Source organism: Sphaeramia orbicularis, chromosome 11, assembly GCF_902148855.1.
Source record: "Sphaeramia orbicularis chromosome 11, fSphaOr1.1, whole genome shotgun sequence".
Taxonomy (NCBI): Eukaryota; Metazoa; Chordata; class Actinopteri; order Kurtiformes; family Apogonidae; genus Sphaeramia; species Sphaeramia orbicularis.
The window spans coordinates 48,327,994-48,350,036 of record NC_043967.1 but is presented as its reverse complement, the minus strand read 5'-3'; the positions used below and the strand labels follow the sequence as shown (position 1 = coordinate 48,350,036).

The 22,043-nt window shown below is 35.5% G+C and overlaps 1 protein-coding gene across 1 annotated transcript in view; it reads right to left on the bottom strand.

Annotated features, from left to right (window-relative positions):
• rnf19b (ring finger protein 19B) overlaps positions 1-22,043 on the bottom strand; it is a 100,072-nt gene that overhangs the window by 55,831 nt on the left and 22,198 nt on the right. Inside the window, exon 2 of the mRNA XM_030146683.1 lies at positions 1,929-3,279. Coding sequence (XP_030002543.1) covers positions 1,929-2,602 — 674 coding nt within the window. The 5' untranslated portion in view covers positions 2,603-3,279. The remainder of the gene's footprint in view (positions 1-1,928; positions 3,280-22,043) is intronic.

Below are 22,043 nucleotides of genomic sequence, written 5' to 3'. Positions count from 1 at the left end.
ATTCTTAAAAATGAGAATAAAAGTGGAATAATTTACAGACTAAACTGAAACCAAAAATCAAATTAAAAGATTAAGTAAAAGCCCAAACTCATGAAAACTTCAAATGTATTAGTAATTATCAACACAAAATGATAAAAAAAAAAAAAAAAAAATCATCAAAATCTGACAATTAATGAGTCTGTGGTCAGTGAACATTCAGCAGTGTTGATTGTTCGATGACTCATTTCAGCTCGAACTTTCAGTATCATCTCTGTCAATCAAATACCTGCGACAGTCACAGAAACACCACAGACTTCTGTACTCGCCTCTGTTGCTCGTAACAACTGTTTTGTTTTTAGCAACATCATAAGATAAAAAATAAAATAAAATCAAAATCAAGAGTTCATGTAGTTCTGACACAGATCCCTGAGTCAGATAAGTCCTCTTAACTCATTTCATATTCATCATCTTATTTTATGATCAGATAAAAAAGGCCACACCTGATAATATCAGAAAAACCAGACGAACAAAGCAAACAGAGAAACTGGAACAGGTCACAGTTTATGACGTAGGTAGAATTCACCTACAAGGCCTGAATGTCTCATGTGGTAACACCAGGTTAATGTCACGGCATAAGTACATGAATATACTTCAATCAGTCAAATTATAAGATACAATTCAATTTCACTATCATATTTTACTTTTGGTTCTTCTTTTTCAAGTTTTATTAATTTGGTATTGTAAAGGGTATGATTAAAGCTGTAATATTTTAGTGAATCATGTACTTTAGTGTGTCTTTTACCATGTGACATTAAAAAGGCCTTCAGCTCAAAATATTTTCCATGTTTGACTGAAGTTTGGGTGAAGAAATAAATGAATGAATCACAGCTTTGATGAGTGATTGGTAAGAGCGTAAGGGAGAGGTTCGCCTTCAGGGATTTCTGTCACAAAGGCTTTTTGTTGTAAGACGCTACTTCTGTTTCGACCTGAACCGTGATCTTTTCCTAAACCTAACCAGTCTTGACAAATCTTAACTTTCTCTTTTGAGTCTAAACTGAAAGCATTAAAGTGTGTAAAGTAAACTGTAACTGGACCTACTGTACTGTACATTTACTCTTTACATTATCACTCTAAAACACAGGTGTCAAACATGCGGCCCGGGGGCCAAATTTGGCCCGCCAAAGGGTCTAATCCGGCCCCTCGGATGAATTTGTGAAATGCAAAAATTATAATGAAGATGTTAACAAGCAAGGATGTGAAAATCATTTTATGCCAATTCAATCTGAAGTGGGTCAGACCAGTAAAATACTATCAGAACTACCTATAAATAATGAAAAATGCAAATTTTTGTCTTTGTTTTAGTGTTAAAAAAAAAAAAAAAGTAAAATTACACAAAAATGTTTATATTTACAGACTATACTTTTACAAAAAATGGGAATAATTTGAACAAATATGAAATGTCTTAAGAGACATATGCAGAATTGTGTACCAATATTCTGCCTGTTACCAAATGTTTTGTGCATTTGTAGATCCACTGTGATCTGTAAGTTGTGATGCACATGTATAAATAATAAACTGAGGTGCAATATTGTTAAAATTACACTTATTTTTCTTAAGAATTTTCAGGTTGTTCATATTTGTTCATGTTTTGTTAAAGTACAGTTCGTAGATGTAAACATTTTCATTACGGAATTTTGGGTTTTTTTACTCAAAAACATAGAGAAAACTTTGGTGTTGACATTATTTCTAAGTTCTTATCCTCTTATTTATATTATTTTACTGGTCTGGCCCACTTTAGATCATATTAGGCTGAATGTGGCCCCTGAACTAAAATGAGTTTGACAGCCCTGCTCTAAAACCTTTCAGATGTAGACCTTTCCTCCTCTAAACGCCTGAAGGCTCACTCTCCCAGTCCCTTCCCATATCTGTGATTACAGGTCGTTTCTTACCCGCAGTCTGGCGCTGGGCACCATCGGCAGTCTGGGTCGGAGGCCAGGCACCTCCGCAGCAGGAACTCCTCATATTTCTCCAGCAGGGCCGCGTCATCCAGGATGTCCGCCACCTGCCGCGGGGCCAGTCTTTCTGCGCACTCGGGGCAGCTGAGCTGGACTCGGCTCTCGGTGATCTCGATGCGGAGGTACTGGCGCAGGCAGCAGAGGCAGGAGCGGTGGCTGCACCCCAGCAGCTCGGGGAGCTGGTCGGCGGGCTGGCGCACCAGGCACAGGGGGCACTCCAGGAGGTTGGCCTCCCCGGAGGAAGGGGCTCCACCCAGGGACGGCTGGCTGGAGGACAGTGGCTTCGAGGGGGTGCTGGAGGCGGCGTCCTGGGGGGTCGTGGCGGCTGTGGTGGTGGTGGTGGTGGTGGGCGTAGCAGACGTGGGGTCAGGCGCAGAGGTCAAGGCAGAAGGGAGGAGCTGCTGAGTGTGATGTTGGTGATGGTGCTGCTGCGATAAAGGGGTGGCCGCGGCTCCTTTGGGGCCCCTGCCTCCCCGGGACCCCCGCTTACTGTGGAAGAGGCTGTGGAAGGAGATGCGGCCCTGGCGTTTGCCCGCCGCACGGCACTTTGGGTTTGGAACGCCACTCACCGAGGAATGAGGCGACTCTGAGTCCTTTTCTGATCCCATTTTCCCAGAAGACACACACACACTCACACACACACACACACACACACACAGAGGGCTGCTTACTGTCCCCTGATACACGTTAATGTATCACAGAGGGACACTCAGCTACACAAACACACACTCTGTCGCACAAACACAACGGAGGATCTGTGCCCTGGTGAAAGCCAAGCTGGAATGCAAATGTTATGCAGTCTCCTGACAGAAGAGAAAACTTATCAGTCACCTCCTTCCTCCTTTTATGAGAAACCAAACCTTATCAGGAAAAGACAGGGAGAGATAACTAAGGCAGAAACAGAAAATGAAAGCGACTGCGCAAGTTCAAAGTTTTTTTAAAAAAATCCCCTTCAGCCACAGGAGTTTCTATCAAACTTGGTGGTCCAAAGGTTCAGAAAGAAGAAACACTGCCAAGTCTTTCATGTCCCAGAAAGATGAGGAGGTTAAACATTACTGTGCTTTGTTCTGCCAAAAAAAGATTAATGTCTGTTACAATGACTCCTTAAAATAGAAAGGGTAAAAAAAACAGTAACAGCCAAGAAAATCCACACAGTCTGAAGTGAGTCTGGTGGTGGTAGTAATTCCTCAGCTTGGGTTTAATTCTCCTCGGCTGTTTTCAGAGCCTGTCCTCTGCTCGTCTTCCTCTTGCTCTTGTTGAACGCCGGCGTCTCTGAATCTCTTTTCTGTCAGGAAGAAGAGAACAGGAAGTTAGTACAAAGAGCATGCTCAGTATGACACACGCCTCTTTTGCTCTGCTCTGCTCTGCTCTTCCTGGGTTTTAATCCGATCATTAACTCTTGTGACCCTGAGCTGAAATCTATACTCACTACTCATTACTTACACACACACATGTCAACACTCACGTACATGTGACAGTTTTAACTGCGATTACAAAGGTTAAATGCACCAACAACACACAATGAAAGAGTCAAACCAACAATTAAATATATGACATCATAGGCAGTCATCTGAAACTGGTCTTTCTCCGTCTATCTGTCTCTTTCCCGCTGAGCACTGCGAGCTCTTCCTCCACTTCACACTGCGCTGCTAGTGCCATTACCATGGCAACGCTCACTATGAAGCGAGGCGAGCAGCGACCCACTCTGTGACTCTGGCACTTATGTATACGCACTACACAGAACACACTCCGATACACGTGTAAATACACACTCCCAGACTCATAAACACACACAACAACAAACACATGAAGGCACAGATAAAAATAAATAAATAAGTTGTCCAAGTCGAAATGAAAAAAAAATACACATTCAAACCTTTAAATGACAAAGTAAACCAAAAAACAATCTGTGTAGACTATAGTGGTAATTACATGCATGCAAACACACACGTGAGGTGAGTGGACGTTACAATTACAGGCTGTGTGTGAACAACGCAAAGCAACGTACGTGTTCACAACCGTTTATTATGTTTAATATTGTGTTTTCATTATGTGGAGGGTGAGAGGAGCAGCACTGCATCACAAAAAAGCCTTTGTTACAGTGAAAGTGAGTTAAAAATTACCCATTTAACACTTCTTATTAAACAGCTTTTCACCATAGATTAAACTAAAATAGTCAAACTAAGCAAAAACAGAAAGAAAAGGCACTGTAAGGTTTTCACCACTTCAACTGTTTATTAAATCAGAGGAGAATGGGAACAGTCAGTTCTCTCCATCTTTGTTCAAAGGTTTTTATTCCTCATATTCCTGTTTAATTCATCATTATAACCACATCATTTTTAACCCTTTCATGCACAGTGGTCACTACAGTGGACAGCTATTCTCCAGCTGTTCTCTTGTATGTTCATGGGTTTAGTTGTTTTAGTTCCATATCAGCCAACACAGTGGACACTTATGCATCATCTCATAAACTGCAGTTCATACCATTACTGTAACTTTGCTGTTCTTGATTGGTTCTTGAGTGGAAATCAGTTGTTAATTGTTATTTTTTGCATATTATCTCCATGAAGTGAGTAATAACTAGTATTAGAATATGTTAAAATGTGAGAAAACATCAGATTAGCTGCATTAAACATGGTTTCATTTCCCTGTTTTCATATCACTTTATCATATTGGGTTTTAAATACATGTTTCTTTGCTTCAAGAATAAAATTCATGGTGTAGCTGAGTGGACATTTTTGTAAATGTATGAAAAAAAACCCTCAATGTCATTGATTTTGTCATCCCTGAGACATAAAAACACTCAAAAAAAAAAAAAAAAAAAAACTCAACTAAGGTTCTCATAATTCATGCATGAAAGGGTTAATAACAATATTTTTGCACACTTATTTATCATGAATTATCATATTGATAATATATTGTCTAGTACATATTGTACAAATTGCTGGTCTAATTGTGTCTTAATATAGTGTTTTAATATGTATATTTGGTATATATATATATTCACAGCGATATATATGTTTGTTATTTAGAGCTTTATATAGATTCAAGATTCAAGAGTGTTTATTGTCATTATGTGCACTTAACAAAATTTTGCTTAGAGGTAGTTCTCGGCTCGATAAAAATATGAAAACACTAAAGGATATGTACATCAAAACTATGTGCATCATATATTTAAAAAAAAGAAGTGCAAAAACACAGTACATACAGTAAAACAGTATGTGCAGTTATGTGCACATTTATTTATTTATTTATTCATTTTTATTCATTTATTTTGTTGTATTGATAATTTCTTTCCTGCTATTTTTTTTATTATACTTGAATGGAGCAACAGTAACACACAATAATTTCCCCCTGGGATTAAATAAAGTATTCTGATTCTGATATTTCTATATTTCCAAACTCCTCAGATGAAATGTTAAGTTTTCATAAAGTACAACCCCACTTCTCAAAAAAAGAACAGAGTGTAAAATATAAATAAAAACAGAATTTAGTGACTTTGTCTGGTTTTGGTCATAAATGTTTTCCTTTAGATAGTCGTGCTGACATGTAAACTCATATAGCCCTGCAAATAAAAACTATTTAGTGACATCAGTCCAACACTCACATCTACTTATACTCACATCTTGACGGTAAATACCACAATAACATCACATTTATAATATACTAGTCTTTCCCAATTAGTAAATCGTGTTACAAATTTGCCATATAAAGAATTATATCCATGTACTCTGAAACGTAGTGCATCACATATTAAAACTGTAAAAAAGTGTTTTGAATACAGTATGACAGGTATTTCTGGTTTTGTATTTTCATTTTAAACATCTACGCGCTTCTTCAACAACAGAGGAAAAACCCCACAACCCTTTCGAGGAGATGTTGAAATGCAGCGTCATTAAAACAGCACATCATCCCACAGCAGGGCCGATGTGTGTGTGTTTCTTCTGAATTGCAAATGACTGAATGGCCGCTCTGACGAATGTAATCTGATTATGGTCTGAGACACGCACACAGACAGGGAAATGCTGACCCAGTGTACGTCAGACCATTGAGACAGGATGACGGGGATTCATGTGATTGACAGATGAGCTGACCGGCTACTAAACAGACAGACGGACAGATAGAAAGATGTGTCCAGACTATTTCCTCTGGGCTAAACTGAAAAGTATGACACTCTGATAATAATCAGTCTTTACAGACAGCGTTACATCCGATTAGGTCATTTATTTACAGTAGGTTTTTGATATTCCTGATAATACTGTGTAGACAATGAAATGAATGGCATGCAAGTTTTGAATGAATGACAGACATATAAAAAAAAACACAATACAACTGCCAACAAAAGCAAATGCAGAAGCAAATCAATAAGATAACATACAAAAGAGGAGTTTATAGTAATATACCAAAGAAATATGTCATACAATTTTAGTGTTATTTAAACATCCGAAAAGGAGTGGGAAGAAGTAAACATTTATTTAATCCCACCTCTTTATTACAATACAACAATAAAACTACATCAATCTGTATCAATACAACATGTATATATGTCAATAACAATCAATATAATAATAATAATCTTATATCCTCCTGAAACCCAGCAATGCATTTATGTCTGCTGGAGAGTTTCACATCTTCACTTATTTTATTTTTTTAATGCTATCCACTGCAAAGGATATTCTATTTAAATAGATAAACAAATAAATAAAATAAAATAAAATAGATAGATAGATAGATAGATAGATAGATAGATAGATAGATAGATAGATAGATAGATAGATAGATAGATAGACAGACAGACAGACAGACAGACAGACAGACAGACAGACAGACAGACAGACAGACAGACAGACAGACAGACAGATAGATAGATAGATAGATAGATAGATAGATAGATAGATAGATAGATAGATAGATAGATAGATAGATAGATAGATAGATAGGTGACAAATCTAAAAAAAAAAAAAACTACCAAAAAACAAACTGTAGCATCATGCTGTTCCCAATCAGGGCAATTATTAATTATTTAAATTAAAAAAAAATACATAAATTACATACTAGTCTCATAAATTCTACATCATAATCCACTACATACCTGCTAAATATAAACCTACATAAATATAATATACAATGTGTGACTTAATGTATAGCTCCATGCAGATTTAGATACAACGCTACAGGCCTATTCAACTAACAGCCTCTTAGAAACCCACAAACTGTAGCCTATAAATCAGACTTATATGTAAGTGAGAAATAAATCCCAGGTAGCTCACGTCTGAGACATTTAGAGACATCTGGGACAAACAGTATGTGCTGTGATTCACTGCAACAGGATTACACCGGCCCTCATCACCGGCCCATTCATAGAACGAGAACAAGAACAAGCCTCGACAGCATCCCTACATTTAGCCTGGACACTACAAACTGATAACTGATCTATCTTATGTACAGTTTATATATATATATATATATATATATATATATGTAAATGTTTATATATGGGCTTGGAGGTCTTCTTTAGGATATGAACCATACTTCAAACACACATGCATTTTATACAAAGCTTTAGTGGGTTAGCCCCAGTTTAGCCTTTACATTACACTGGGTTACAAAAAAATGTTTTTTGCAAGTTGTCTAGGTTTTTTCAACTGAATTAGGACCATTTTGCACCGCTAAATCCAAAAATGACATCTGTTTTTCTCAATCAGGTCAGGTTTTTTTGCTAATTTGATTTCGAAAAATTTGATCTTCTCACAAAATTGATTACATTTTTGTGACTTTATCAGTTGATTTTTTATATAGTTCTCACCCAAAATAGGTTTTAAGAGAAAAAAAATCATTTTCTAACAGGATTCCTGTTAGGTACAATGGTGTATTCACCGCAGATGTAGCAGAATATGTCAGGCTTATTTTTGCAAGATCTTCTAGTCGAAGCCATTTCATTCACCTGTAATATTAAAAAAAAAACATTAATCATGAATTGGCAAAAGTAAAATCTTCAGAACTCGTTTATTGCAAGAAATATGAAAGAATTTTGTATCATATGATGTGAAAATGCCCATAAATGTAAGCAAAAATGTTCAAAAGCCAATATGTAGCATAGTTCAGAAAGTTGACCTGATTGAGCAAAATTAATGTGATTTTTGGATTCAGCACACCAAAATTATCCTAAATCAGCTCAAAAAACTTAAACAATAAATTTGTTGTTGACCAGTGTTATCGTTAACTCTCAAACTGGTCGATATGGGCCAAATATTTATTTCAGATTTTAAGTGCTGTTTGTAGGAAAGCTGTAACAAGGAAGTGGGTAAAACTAGAAAAACCTACATTGGAGGAGTGGACTGACATCATTTATGACATTTTTAAGATGGAAAGAATTACTTTTGTAATAAGATAAGAACAAGGTTTGTTTTTGAAAAGAAGGGAAAGATGGATTAGGTATGTCATACCAGTTCAACCATCGTTTATCCAAAACCATGTCTTATGTCCATTTCACCCCTTTTTTCCTTTTTAACCCTTTTGTATCTATGTTTTTTTTCTTTTACTTTTTCTTATATCACAAATGTGCACCCCAGAGTTCCCGTTCTAGGGAGTTTAGTTCTTAATTTTTGGTACTGCTGAGGGAGGACCAGTCATCCTTATTTGTATCGTCTGTGGAGTTACAGACATGTCGCTGTGAGATTCAATTGTAATTTCCAGATGAATGGATGAGAATGCAGAATTATGTGAATAAACATGTGAACCATGGAAAATCCTAATAAAAAGAGAAGTGAAATAAATAAATAAACTGGTCGATATGGAATCCTGCTCTAGATCGTGGGTGTCAAACATTCAGCCCACAGGCCAAAATCAGCCTGCCAAAGGGTCCAGTCCGGCCCCTCAGATGAATTTGTGAAATGTAAAATTACACTGAAAACATCAACAGTTATAGTCGATTTGATCTCAAGTGGGTCAGACTAGTAAAATACTATCACAGTAACTTATAAATTATAACAAGTCCACATTTTTGTTTCTGCTTTAGTGGGGTAAAAAAAAAAGGAAAATTACTTGGAAATGTTCACATTTACAAACTATCTTTTCACGAACAAGTCTGCACAACCTGAAATACCTGAAAAAACATAAGTGTAATTATAACAATATTCAGCCTGTTACTAAATGTTTTGGACCTTTGTAGATCCACCGTCATCTGCGTGTTGGAATGCACATGTCTACATGGGGTTAGGGATGCACGATACTGGGAAAAACTGACAGTGCAATTTTTTTTTTTAACCCCCATATTGCGATATGAAAACTACTCAGGAGGTTATAATAGCTGTGGGGTGCTGATGTAAATGGTCAAACAAATTAGTTGTGTTTCCTCTCGTGTCGACAGGTGTGTGACACCGTCGACACTGAACACACGTTTCAGTATCATCCTCCTTGTAGCCGAAATAATTCCAGATAAATGACGTTGCTTTTCTTTTTGGCACCAACTCTTAGTTTTTGATGATTTTCTCTTGTTTGTTGCGCATTTTTTAATGTTGTTACCAGTGACTCACTCCATGTGTAGGGGCGGGGTCTGCTTCAGCAAACTGATTAAGAACGGTTCTGATTGGTGGATCGCTGCGTGCAGTGTGTGTCAGGTACCCAGGTTGAACTTGGTGACTATTACGCACACGTACACTGCGATGACGATGTTCGAACGATATATTGGGCAGCTCTAAATGAAGTATAAATTGCATTTATTTTTCTTAAGAAATTTCCATTTGTTCATGGTTGTTTATGTTATTCACATTTTTTAAAGGAGAGTTTGTAGAAGTAAATATTTTCACAATGTAATTTTACTTTTTTTCACTCTAAAACACAGGTGTCAAACATGCGGCCCGGGGGCCAAAACTGACCCGCCAAAGGTTCCAATCCGGCCCGTGGGATAAATCTGCAAAGTGCAAGTTAGGGCATCAAACTCAAAAATAATTTTATAATAACCTATAAATAATGACATCACCTATTTTTTCTCTTTGATTTAGTGCAAAAAACATTAAATTATGAAAATGTTTACATTAACAAACTATCCTTTAAAATGTGAATAACTTGAACAAATACGAACAACCTGAAATGTCTGAAGAAAATTAAGTGCAATTTTAACGATATTCTGCCTGTTACTAAATGTTTTGTGTCTTTGTAGATTTGACCTATAATGCAAATGTATAAATGGAGGCATAATATTGATAAAATTTTACTTATATTTTTTAACAAATTCCATTTTTTTCAGGTTATTCACGTCCTTTTTGTCTGGATAGTGTGTAAATGTAAATATTGGCATTATTGAATGTTATTTTTTGCACTAAAGCAATTTGGAGCTGCCATTATTTATTGGCTATCATGTTATTATTTTACTGGTCCGGCCCACTTCAGATTAAATTGGGCTGAATGTGCCCCCCAGAAGAAAATGAGTTTGACACCCCTGCTCTAAAACATAGAGAAAAGTTAGGAGTTGACATTATTTATCGGCTATTAGATTATTATTTGACTGGTCCGACCCACTTGAGATCAATGTGGCCCCTGAACTAACATGAGTCAGACCCCCCTGCTCTTGTTGCAGTATGTTTATTGAGTGCTAAAGCTGGTCAGACATAGCATCAGTAACTAAAGGGGGCGGGAATCAGTAAAGGATCGATGGTTTATGGCCCACTGGCTGCTGCAGCTCCATAGCCGTGTGCTTTATTAAATGACTGTCTGAAGGTCTTGGTCTTGTCTTCACCTCAAAGAACACTTGTGGATTTATTTCAGGGCCAGTCTAGACCACAGCTGCAGGGATGTCCCCACATTTCCTGTTCCCTTATTTGATTTATTTGTGAACATAATTACTGTGATTTGATGTAAAACCTCCCGCTTCTAATTGAATCAATAGCATAAGAATATGATGTTTGGAGACAAATCTGAGGTTCTCCACAAGAAATTTCAGACAAGTCCTGTTAAATATTTGGAAAATTAAACTTTGGCCTGTTGTGGGGTTGCTGGGGGTGGGTTGGTTGCCTTTTTAAGTTGTGGGTTGTTTTGTTTTTTGTTTTCCTTTCTTTTTCTTAATTTGTTTTTTCTTTCAACTAAAATGTGCTTAGAGGTCTTCTTTATGTCTTTGTGCATAAGAAATCAATATAAGTGAATCCCCCAAGGAACTTGGTGTTGGTAAATGCAAGTTATGCAATTTTACAGGATTTCAGTTCTGTTGCAACATGTTGATGGTCATATGAACTATGTTTTCAGGTCAAAAATGTCCAATTTCATCACAATTAATGCTATGTTTTCAGGTCACAAATGGCCAAGTTATATTTTAACTGAATTTACCTGAAAAACAAATATTCTATTCTTTTAGATTTCTCAGTTTTTCTTACCAGATTCTCTCCTACATATCACATGTTTTATTTTTACAGGTTCAATCTGGAGTATGGTGCTGATCCATCCTGCTTATGTTACACCAATACATACATGAAGAATGTCACACGTCACTTTTTAAATCAACAGTTTTCTAATAATAAGCATTTTTATAAAGAAATAACAATTCTATATTGTTATTTACTCTTTAGTATGATGATAAACTATACAATAAATAATTCTGATACTAGTTTTTGCACAGGGATCATTTGTGGAAACGGTGACATGGCTGCTGAGCATCAGTATGATGGGATCTGTAACAACCATGTCACATCCGTCCACTGCCACATTTAGTGTTTTTGTGTCAGCTGTTATTGTTTTAGATCCACAATACTAACATTTATGAATAAGAGGAGAATTAGCAATAGTAAGTATATAAGTTTATTACTAATAAAGTACTGGTACTGACCAGAGCATCATGGGTAATGTCACGTCCGTCCACCAGCAAAAGTTTTCACATACACGTGCCATTCAAAATCCAATATTTCTGAAAATAGAGCTTCCACTGTCAAATAATATCAGTAGTCTGTGCACAAATGGATTAGCATTATTTCAACACAGTTCTATGCATTTCTTACAACTTTTTTGTTTTTACAAAAATGGCCACTCATTTGACCCCCTAAGTAACTTTTAGCTGCTTTGTAAATGACTGAAAATATGATAAAACCAATAAAACCCTAAATGACCAAAAAAACTAACAAAACAAATGAGGAAGTGTACGCCATTTAAAGATGATTATTTCAGTGTTTGGCCAAATCAAAACATATCAGCCTTATGTAACTAATCTGAATGTATCTGAAGTCTTTGCTGCCATTGGTCTCGACTGTTTCAGCTTCTCACATTTTGCTTCGACTTGTCTCGACCTTGACAAAACTTGCCATTACGCTCAGGATCAACGGGCCAAAAGATGAGATAATGATAACTTCAGAGCTAAAATGCTCCGAGCCAAAGAAAGAGGGAGGAAAATTCCAACAACAAAGTCATGCATTAAAAAAAGAGGAGGTTTCCATTGTCTCATACACAGCACATTTCAGCACTCACCTACATGCATTAGTAGTTACCGTGGCAACCGATTGGTCCAGTAAATACATTAAAGTGCATTAAAAAACCTGCTGTCCCTAAATATAATCTACCCACTGAGTTTGTAATAGACCACCACCTCTGTCAAACACTGTGACATATGCCCCTGTGACCATCCTATGTCTGTTTGTTTTTTGTTTATTTGTTTGTTTGTTTTGATCATGTCTATGTCATCATCATTATGTGTATTTTTTTAATTTTTTAATTTATAGCGAACGAGCGATGTATCAATGTCGGCTGTTTAACAAAAAAGAAGCTTCGTCTAAAAACGCACTTTGTCTCGTTGGCTTTTAATCAATGAGTGAGATGTTTTTTAGATTTCCTGTGTTGTTTTTACCAGATTTTAATTTGTCTTTGTTTTTGTGATGGTTGTATTTTGTTGTTCTTAGTTCGCTTTGTTCCCTGTGTTATCACTGTTTTTACTTATTTATTCCCTTGTTTTACGATCTGTGTCCGACACTTTGGCCAACTGTAAAGTTCTTAAAGTGCTTTATAAAGGAAGTTGTTACGGTATGGTTTTATGTCTTGTTCTGTCACCTGCCTAGGGACTGCAGAGGAGAAGTAGTTATTTTTACTAATTCTCGCATATTTACGTGGGTGTGTTTTATACAAAAATGTTCAAAAAAATATGGATGCTCCTTATTAAATAAACTAATAAATAAATAAATAAATAAACAAACATTTGGACAGAACAGAGTTTGATCATTTCTACACTGAGAAGGGAATTTTGGTTTAATTCTGCTCTGCAAACCCACAGACATCCTTCCCATTTTTCCCAGTTCAAAGATCCAACTTTGACCTCATAAATAAGACTTTTTTGTTCACATTCTAGGTTGTACAGTTCATGATTAGAATCTCTGACAACAACACCCCTCGCTTTTGTTTGGTTGTGAAAGAGGAGGCAACGGCGCTGATAAAGACTTCCTGCTTTTCAATGGAACATTGAAACTTTAACAGGGAAACTACACATCTTCATCTTGCGACTGATCTCTTTATCTGCTTTCTCATATTCCGAAGTGAAACTTGGCTTGTAGTGTGGATTATTAGTTAGATAAAAGTCACTTAACCCTATTACGCCAAATGTGTCATATTTGATACATGAGTTTTGAAGCCCTCTACATGATCAGTGTGATATTTTTTATCCACCAGGACGGAGGAATTCATTCACCAGAGGCCTTTCCAGTGACACTACAAGACTGTCAATAATGAAGAAGGAGGCAGAGCTTTGACAGTTTTGAAAAGGAATTATCTATTTGTTAGACATGTTTGTGTTATATTATGTTTTTGTTCGTTCAAAAATAATATTTGAAATATGACACAAAATTGAAACTCATACATGGAAACTGATATTTGAAAAAAAAAAAAAAAAAAAGGGGGTTGTTCAGAAGGACCAATAAAGGCTCCAGTTTCAAAGAACTGGAATTTTCTGTCAGTGATTTAATGGTTCAGGCTTTACAGGGTTAAATATCAGACAGTTCACAACAAAAGACAATAAAATCTTGTTGGGCTTTTTCATGACACGGTGAAAAAAATTGCAATACAATTATTGTGAGCTTAATCTACTTATTTGGTTATGGAGGAAAAAACCTAGATTAATCATATTCAAATACATATTTTACAAAAAAACTTAATCTTGCACAAGAAAACTAATTGTTTACCTCTCTCTTCTAAGTGTTAGTAAATGTGAAGTAAAATAAAGTGAATTTAATATAGGAAAAAAAACCTGATTTCCCTGAAAAAATTAAAAATACAGAGGATAATATTATAAGAAATGGTGATAAATCACTTAAGAAAGGTAAAATATAGAGAAAAATTTATTTGGAAACTGCCACAAAAGTTGCCCTGGGTCTTTATGGGTTAAGTAAAGATATGTAAGTATTATCAATAAAATGTAAAAGTCAGTAAAATATGCAATAAAATGGCTCCTGTCAGTGTTTTACTATTACACATTATATTTTTTTAGGGAAACACAGTCATCTTCTACAACATTGATTCACCAGTAAAACCCATGCAGTTGGATCAATGACAGTGGATGGAGATGAATGTTTTTACATTCAGTTAGCAATGTCTTTGCTGAAAAAGTAACTTTTTCTTCATTTATCTCTGTTCTGATATAATTAACTTTGAATTTACTCTGAGTTTTCATGAACATCTACATGATCTCTGAATTAAATATAGAAAATACACGATTTACACCAAAAAATGCAAAATACAGCAGATAATATCATTAGAAAAAAGTTGGTAATACATCAGTGAAGAAAGGTAGAAACAGAGAAAAATGTATTTGGGAAACTGCCACAAAAGTAGCACTGGGTCTTTATGGGTTAAGTGTTTTCTGATGTCAGAGTTTTATTTTCATAGATCAAGTCAGTGTCTTGGTGTGCAGGAGCTGGTCAGCAAACAGTTGATAAAAAATAATTTACATTATCACTTATGGGCCGGATACTCTTTATGACGCTGAGTGAGTTAAATATGATTTACATACAGTACAAATGATAAAAAAAGAACTGATCCCCAAGTGTTGAAAAGACAGTAAAAGAAGAAAAATAGTAAAACTGAGGTGTCATTTAGAAGTGAAACACACACTATTTTCACTTAAAAGGTGTAATTAAACAAAGTACCAGTGAAAAAAGCTGGTTTTACAAGCTGTCGTGATGTTCACTCTGTTTATTATTAGAGCAGCGGATGTATAAAACAAACCTCACAGTGACAGAGGACATGTGTTTAGTTGTTTAGTTGAGTTTATTCTATAAATGTAGGTCACCACTTGATAATGATGGGAAAATGTGTACCTTAGAGCTGGTTGAGAACCACTGGTATAGAATATGATGCAGCGCTGCAGAAGAAACTAAATGAGCTGTACTTTAAACATCTACAGCCGTAAAACGCAACATGTGCTTTAATGCAGCAGTAAAATAAACCTAAAAAATTAGCATATGTAATAGTAAAAAAACTGACAGAAGCCATTTTATTGCATATTTTACTGACTTTTACAGATGTTTTGCTGATAATACTTGCATATCTTTACTTTTTAGTTAATTTTTCTCTATACTTAACCTTTCTTAAGTGATTTATCACCATTTATTATAATATTATCCTCTGTATTTTTTATTTTTTCAGTGAAATCAGGTTTTTTCCTACATTTAATTCATGGATCAGGTAGATTTTCATAAAATCTCACATTAAAGCTAAGGGTTATTTTATCAGAAACAGAGAAAACTGAATAAAAAGTGACTTTTTTTTTGCAACAATATCAACAACTTAACATGTAGCGCTTTTTCAGCCAAAATCAGGTATTTTCCATTATTTATTTTGTTGATCATGGAGATGTTCATAAAAGCTCAGATTAAAGTGGAGGGTTATTATATCTAAAAACTGAAGAAAAAGTGACTTTTTCAGCAAAATATATCATTAATTGAACATAAACCCAGTATCTCCATCCACTGTCATTAATCCAACTCAATGGGTTTTACTGGTGAATCAATGTTGAAGAAGATGACGGTGTTTCTACGGTAACTACGGAGCTTCTCAGCATCCAAATGGGTCATATCGGATGATCATGAAAAGATGACAAACTGCATTTTACACCAATTATTTGCATGGATTGATAGGATTAATGGATCAGCAGGTATTAAACAGTTTAGATCAGTAGATGGTTTTGGTCAGTGGTGGATGTTTGGGTCTTTATGGGTTAAAGTAAGGTTTTTAATACCAAAGTTTTGCTTCTGTTGGAGCATTTTCACTGTGTTCTCTTTGTGCTTTTACTGATGGAAAGGATCTGAACACGTCTTCCACCATCAATCATTTGTAGAGGGAATTATCCAGTTTTAGATAATGAGTCTGGAGATTTATTTGGTTGTTTCCCTGGAGTTTTTGCTTCTCTAAAGACTTAGTGCTCTGATGATGAATAATGAAACCGATGCTCTAAATAATAAGACAAACAAATACATCTGAGGAGAAGGGGAGTGTGTGTGTGTGTGTGTGTGTAGGTGTGTGTGTGTGTATGTGGACATGCATTAGTTACGTTACAGAGATGTAATGTAATGTAATGTAATGTGTGTGTGTGTGTTGCCCTCATGCTGTCGTTCGGCAGATGGGCCTGAACAGCCTGAGAACTTCACAATCTGGACTTGATTTGTTATCAACACGCTCACACACACACTTTGTTCCACACTTGTCCTCCTACTCCACTGCTGCTCAGTTCAGCACTCACGCCGACACATACACAATCATGCGGCTGCGTCTTTGTGAGGACACTTATTGACGTAACGCGTTCCCTCTGCCCTGACCTTAACCTCATTCTAACTTTAACCCAAAAACCAACTCTCTGGGTCCATCACCAAACTGAGTCTCACATACATGTGGTGTTTTTCCACCACATGGCACCAGATCAACTCGACTAAAGTTGACATGTTTTGTTTTTCCACTTGTTGGTTGAACCTGATACTGTTTTGGGATCATTTTGACGCTAAAAGATTTATCAATGTTTTTCTGCTTTTTTTCTGAATCTCTTAAACCACTTTAGCTCTGCTCAAAACTACCAAATGTTCAGTCATTTTCAGGATTTTAACCCTTTAAATGAAGTTTGAATACATGATGCCACTTCATTTATTAAAAAAACAATGCAAAATATATGATATTTTCCATATAATACATGGCATTGTTTTATATTAGAGTCTTGGACATGTCAAAGATTATAAATGACACTGATTTTATTGCATTCCTAGTTACTGTGCAGTGCAGGACCCTCATGGCAAAAAATACCATATTGAATTACATTGAAACCAAATTTTTTAATGCAATAAAATCAATGTCATTCTTAATCTTTGACATTTCCAAGACTTATCCCTCCACCATGTATTATATGGAAAGTTTCACATACCTTCTGCTGTTTTTTTTTTTTTAAATAAAAAAGCAGCATCACATACTGAAACTGATATTTACAGGGTTAAAATCCTGAAAAATTATAGATTTTTTGTTAATTTTGAGATTTATCAAGAAAAAGGCAGAGAAAAATTTATATATGATGCCTTTATTACAGTTTCTGTGCATGCAATGGCAAAAATCAAAATCTTACCAAATGTATTTTTCTCATTTCTAGTCAAAATATCTCATCACACTTAAAATAAGCCATAATCACCAAGAGTAACTTTTCAGTGAGATGTAAAAACTTATTTTTAGACAGTAGATCTAGAAAATCTTATTTCAAGAAATCTTATTGAGATACTTTTCACTTGTTCCATTGGCAGATTTTTTTTTGCTTGAATTAAGCAAAAAAAAATCTTGAATTCAGAAAAAAAAAAAAAAAATCTCCCAGTGGAACAAGTGAAAATAATATTGGTAAGATTTCTTGAAATAAGATTTTCAAGATCTATTGTCTAAAAATAAGTTCTTATAACCCACTGAAAAGTTACTCTTTAGGTGATTATGTGATCAGATATTTTGACTAAATAGAAAAAAGAGATGAGAAATGAAATGAGAAAAATACACTTGGTAAGATTTTGATTTTTTCCAGTGTGTAAGAAGAACTGACATTAGGTGTAATGAATGTGTGAAAAAAGAAACATTCATGCGATTCGCTGTAACACAGCCATAATAACAACCAAATCAAAAATGTACAAAATGAGGGGTCCCTAAGGGTTAATGAAAGCTTGGGTTTGGAGTCCCGTGGTATGTACACAGTGATAAGTAATACAGCAACAACCGGTATCTGACCGTGACCTGAGGTTCACAGTCATATTTACACGCTGAGACGTATAAGACGTACAGTATTTGGGGTTATGTAAGAGGATGAACTGGTACAGGAGCTCTTTGTATTCACAGACACCATCATATGGAAGATATACTCCAACCAGTACCCCTGTCCACATATGGGGCCTTGTGTTAATAAAACCCTAGAACAGACTTGTCATTTTTCATTGAGTCAGTCCAGAGAGGCTTTAGTGTGTGCAAGGAAAGGCTTCAGATAACATAATAACATCAGATCCATCCACTTCGTATAACAGCGATAATTGTAGAACTGTAAGAACTCCACTACCACCTCCACTACGTAGTCCATTTGTCTACATTTCTCTCGGTTACAGACTAATTCCATGTGGGTTGCAACATGTGCAACTAAAAAAAGATGGCTTTGTATTTTATTTATTTTATTTTTTATGGCTTTTTTTCTATTTTTTGTATTGCAAATGTGGTCTGAGGTCACAGTTTTATTTTAACAAGTGTCAGCATCATGCAGTTGGAGGCGGTTGCCACGGTAATACAAGCTGATTCAATTATGTTTATTACGGTAATGTAGGTCAAAAAGGAACCTAAGTTTGTTAAATATGGATGTAAGGACATGAGCAGTAAGACGAAACTGAAACCAAAGTCAAAATTAAAATATCAAAACTGAAATGTCGTTTAGAATCGAAACACACACTGTTTTTGTTGAACAATGTGTGTTAAGACGTGGATTCCAAGGTTCATCTGGCATATCTTTTTTTCATAAAAATGACTCTTTTGCCACTTTACTCTCATAACATTAATCTATATTATAAAAAAGTTTGTGTGTGTGTCTCGGGCATCACACAAAATCAGGAAAGAGCTGACTGCTGCAGTTTGTCATACTTATGTATTTTTGGGCAAGGAACAGACTAGCGAAAACGGCAAGTTGATAGGACCAATATTTTGGGAGATATTAGTAATTTTGGAAGACAATAACCTTACAATCACGTTGCTATGCCCATGAAGGTTGACAGGAAGCGCAGTACCACACTGCACAATGAGAAATTAAGTTAAAAACAGAAACGACACATTTACGAACTTCAGTCCCTAGATATCGGTGTTAATATAGTAACTGTCATTTAAATTTTAAAGAATGATTTACCTAACAATTTTTATGTCTGTACTTATAAAATCCAGTCACAGAAAACATTATTAGACCATCAAAAGTCATCAAAAACAATGGTTATGCAATCAAGTACCAACTCCTGTGTGTATCAAGCGACTAAAACAGACAGAAAAGAAAATATGGAATGTCTAAAAGCACTGTTTTTGTCAGTACAATGCCATAGATATTGATGGAAGAACTGAAGTGATTTTGGTTATTATCAAGAAAACATGGAAAATGGATAGATATCAGCTCTGAAATTAAACTACTATGAGCTGTTTTTGGTGTTGTCATTATATTTGTCCAAATAAATGTACCTTTAGTTGTACCAGGCATTAGAATGAGCAAAAAACTGAAGAAAACAAGGGTGGTCTAATAATTTTTTCCACAACTGTATAGACTAACATCTTTTCCCAAAAGTCAACTCTCCCCAGCATAAAAACTACCACATCTGGAACGCATGGTTCCTCATGGATCAGTGCATCGCATCTCATAATATTACAACTTTGTGTTATGTTCTGACTTTACTCTCCAAATGTATTTTAATATTCAGTGTGGCTCTAATTCTCCTTCACAGTACTTCACAAAGCTTTACTGAGTTCAACATCTGTGAACTTTTCCAAAGATTACTTTCATGTTAGGAAAAAAAAAATTACAAATCAAATTATAACTTTTTATTTTCTCTAATAAAAACCACGCTGCAACCCATTTGGGGAATTATATGATTAACTGATAACACTGGTCAACAACAAATTTCTTATTTAAGTTTTTTGAGCTGATTTAGGATAATTTTGGTGTGCTGAATCCAAAAATCACATTAATTTTGCTCAATCAGATCAACTTTCTGAACTATGCTACATATTGGCTTTTGAACATTTTTACTTACGTTTATGGGCATTTTCACATCACATGATACAAAATTCTTTCATATTTCTTGCAATAAATGAGTTCTGAAGATTTTACTTTTGCCAATTTATGATTAATGTTTTTTTTAATATTACAGGTGAATGAAATGACTTCGATTAGAAGATCTTGCAAAAATAAGCCTGACGTATTCTGCTACATCTGCGGTGAATACACCATTGTACCTAACAGGAATCCTGTTAGAAAATGACTTTTTTTCTCTTAAAACCTATTTTGGGTGAGAACTATATAAAAAAATCAACTGATAAAGTCACAAAAATATAATCAATTTTGTGAGAAGATCAAATTTTTCAAAATCAAATTAGCAAAAAAACCTGACCTGATTGAGAAAAACAGAAGTCATTTTTGGATTTAGCGGTGCAAAATGGTCCTAATTCAGTTGAAAAAACCTAGACAACTTGCAAAAAACATTTTTTTGTAACCCAGTGTAATTAGCACAAATATTCTAAAAAAAAAAAAAAAAAATCAAATATGAGCATAATCCTGTATTTATTGAGATTATAATGTAATAAGAAATAAGCTTTTCAATGTGGTCTATTAGATCAACTACTTCTAAACAAAAAATACTGTAAACTGCTGTGAAATATATGATTATCTGGATGTGAAATGATCTGCTTTGCTTTAATCACATGCAGGTAGATTTAATGTGTTTATTTCAGTCTAAAATTCCAGCACTAAGAGGAGGCATTATGTCCATTTGCACATAAATAATTCTGTGTTGCTTTAAAAATAAATGTCATAAATACAACAGCTTAAACGGATCATGATTAAACGGGCTCATGTGCGGCTCCTCTCAGCCAAAGCGACTCGTTGGCCAAAGCTGTGTTCGGTCTGTGGGAAAATGACGCTCAGATAAACTTGCTTCATAGCTCTGGCTCTGAAACCTGCTTCTCAAAATGAAGGAAGCCTACTTGCCATCTGTGCAAGGTGAACGCAATTAAATACAATTAAGTGCAATAACGGAGCTGACAGGATGGAAAAGAAACACCGGCGCTCTGTGCTCCTGAGACAAAACAAAGCAGCTTTACAGGTGTGATATTTATATTTTCACCTTTTTTCATCTGGTCAGCGCGAGTTCAACTTCACAATCACAGAACACGCAGTACTCCCTGTGAAGTTTACAAGATGCGTTCATGGCCTCCAGGGGATGCTTTTCTATGAACCCTGAGCTCTCAAGCTAAACGATGAGGTCAAAATGTGCAGAGAACTCAACATTTTATTCATGGCATGTTATCTTTAGACAGGGAGGTGAGATGTTCAGATGATGTTATTAATGACAAACAGACAAGAAAATAACACATGGAAAGGCTCATTTATATTTCTGTGTTGCGTACAGTGTGTCTGGTGTGAATTATTTCTCATCTTCTCTCTATTTGTGCTATTTTTAGGCCAAAAAACTGTATAATGTAAAATAAATACACTTACTGGCCACTTTATTAGGTACACTATGCTAGTACCAGCTGTGCCTAATAAAGTGGCCAGTGCACAGCTTATCTCCTTCAAGGTTCGACATGTGGTGTGTTCAGAGATGCTCTTGAATTGATCATTCTCTGACTTCTAGCAAAAACAGGGCATTTTCACTAAAAGAACTGCTGCTCACTGGATGTTTTCTCGTTTTGGAACCATTCTTTGCCAACGCTAGATATAGTTGAGTGTAAAAATCACAGCAGATAGTACAACAAGCTATTTTTTGGATCCAGTTTGAATCGTGGCTAATAATTAGAGTAATGTTTGTTAATGTAAACCATAATTTAAAGTCAGTAAAGTCA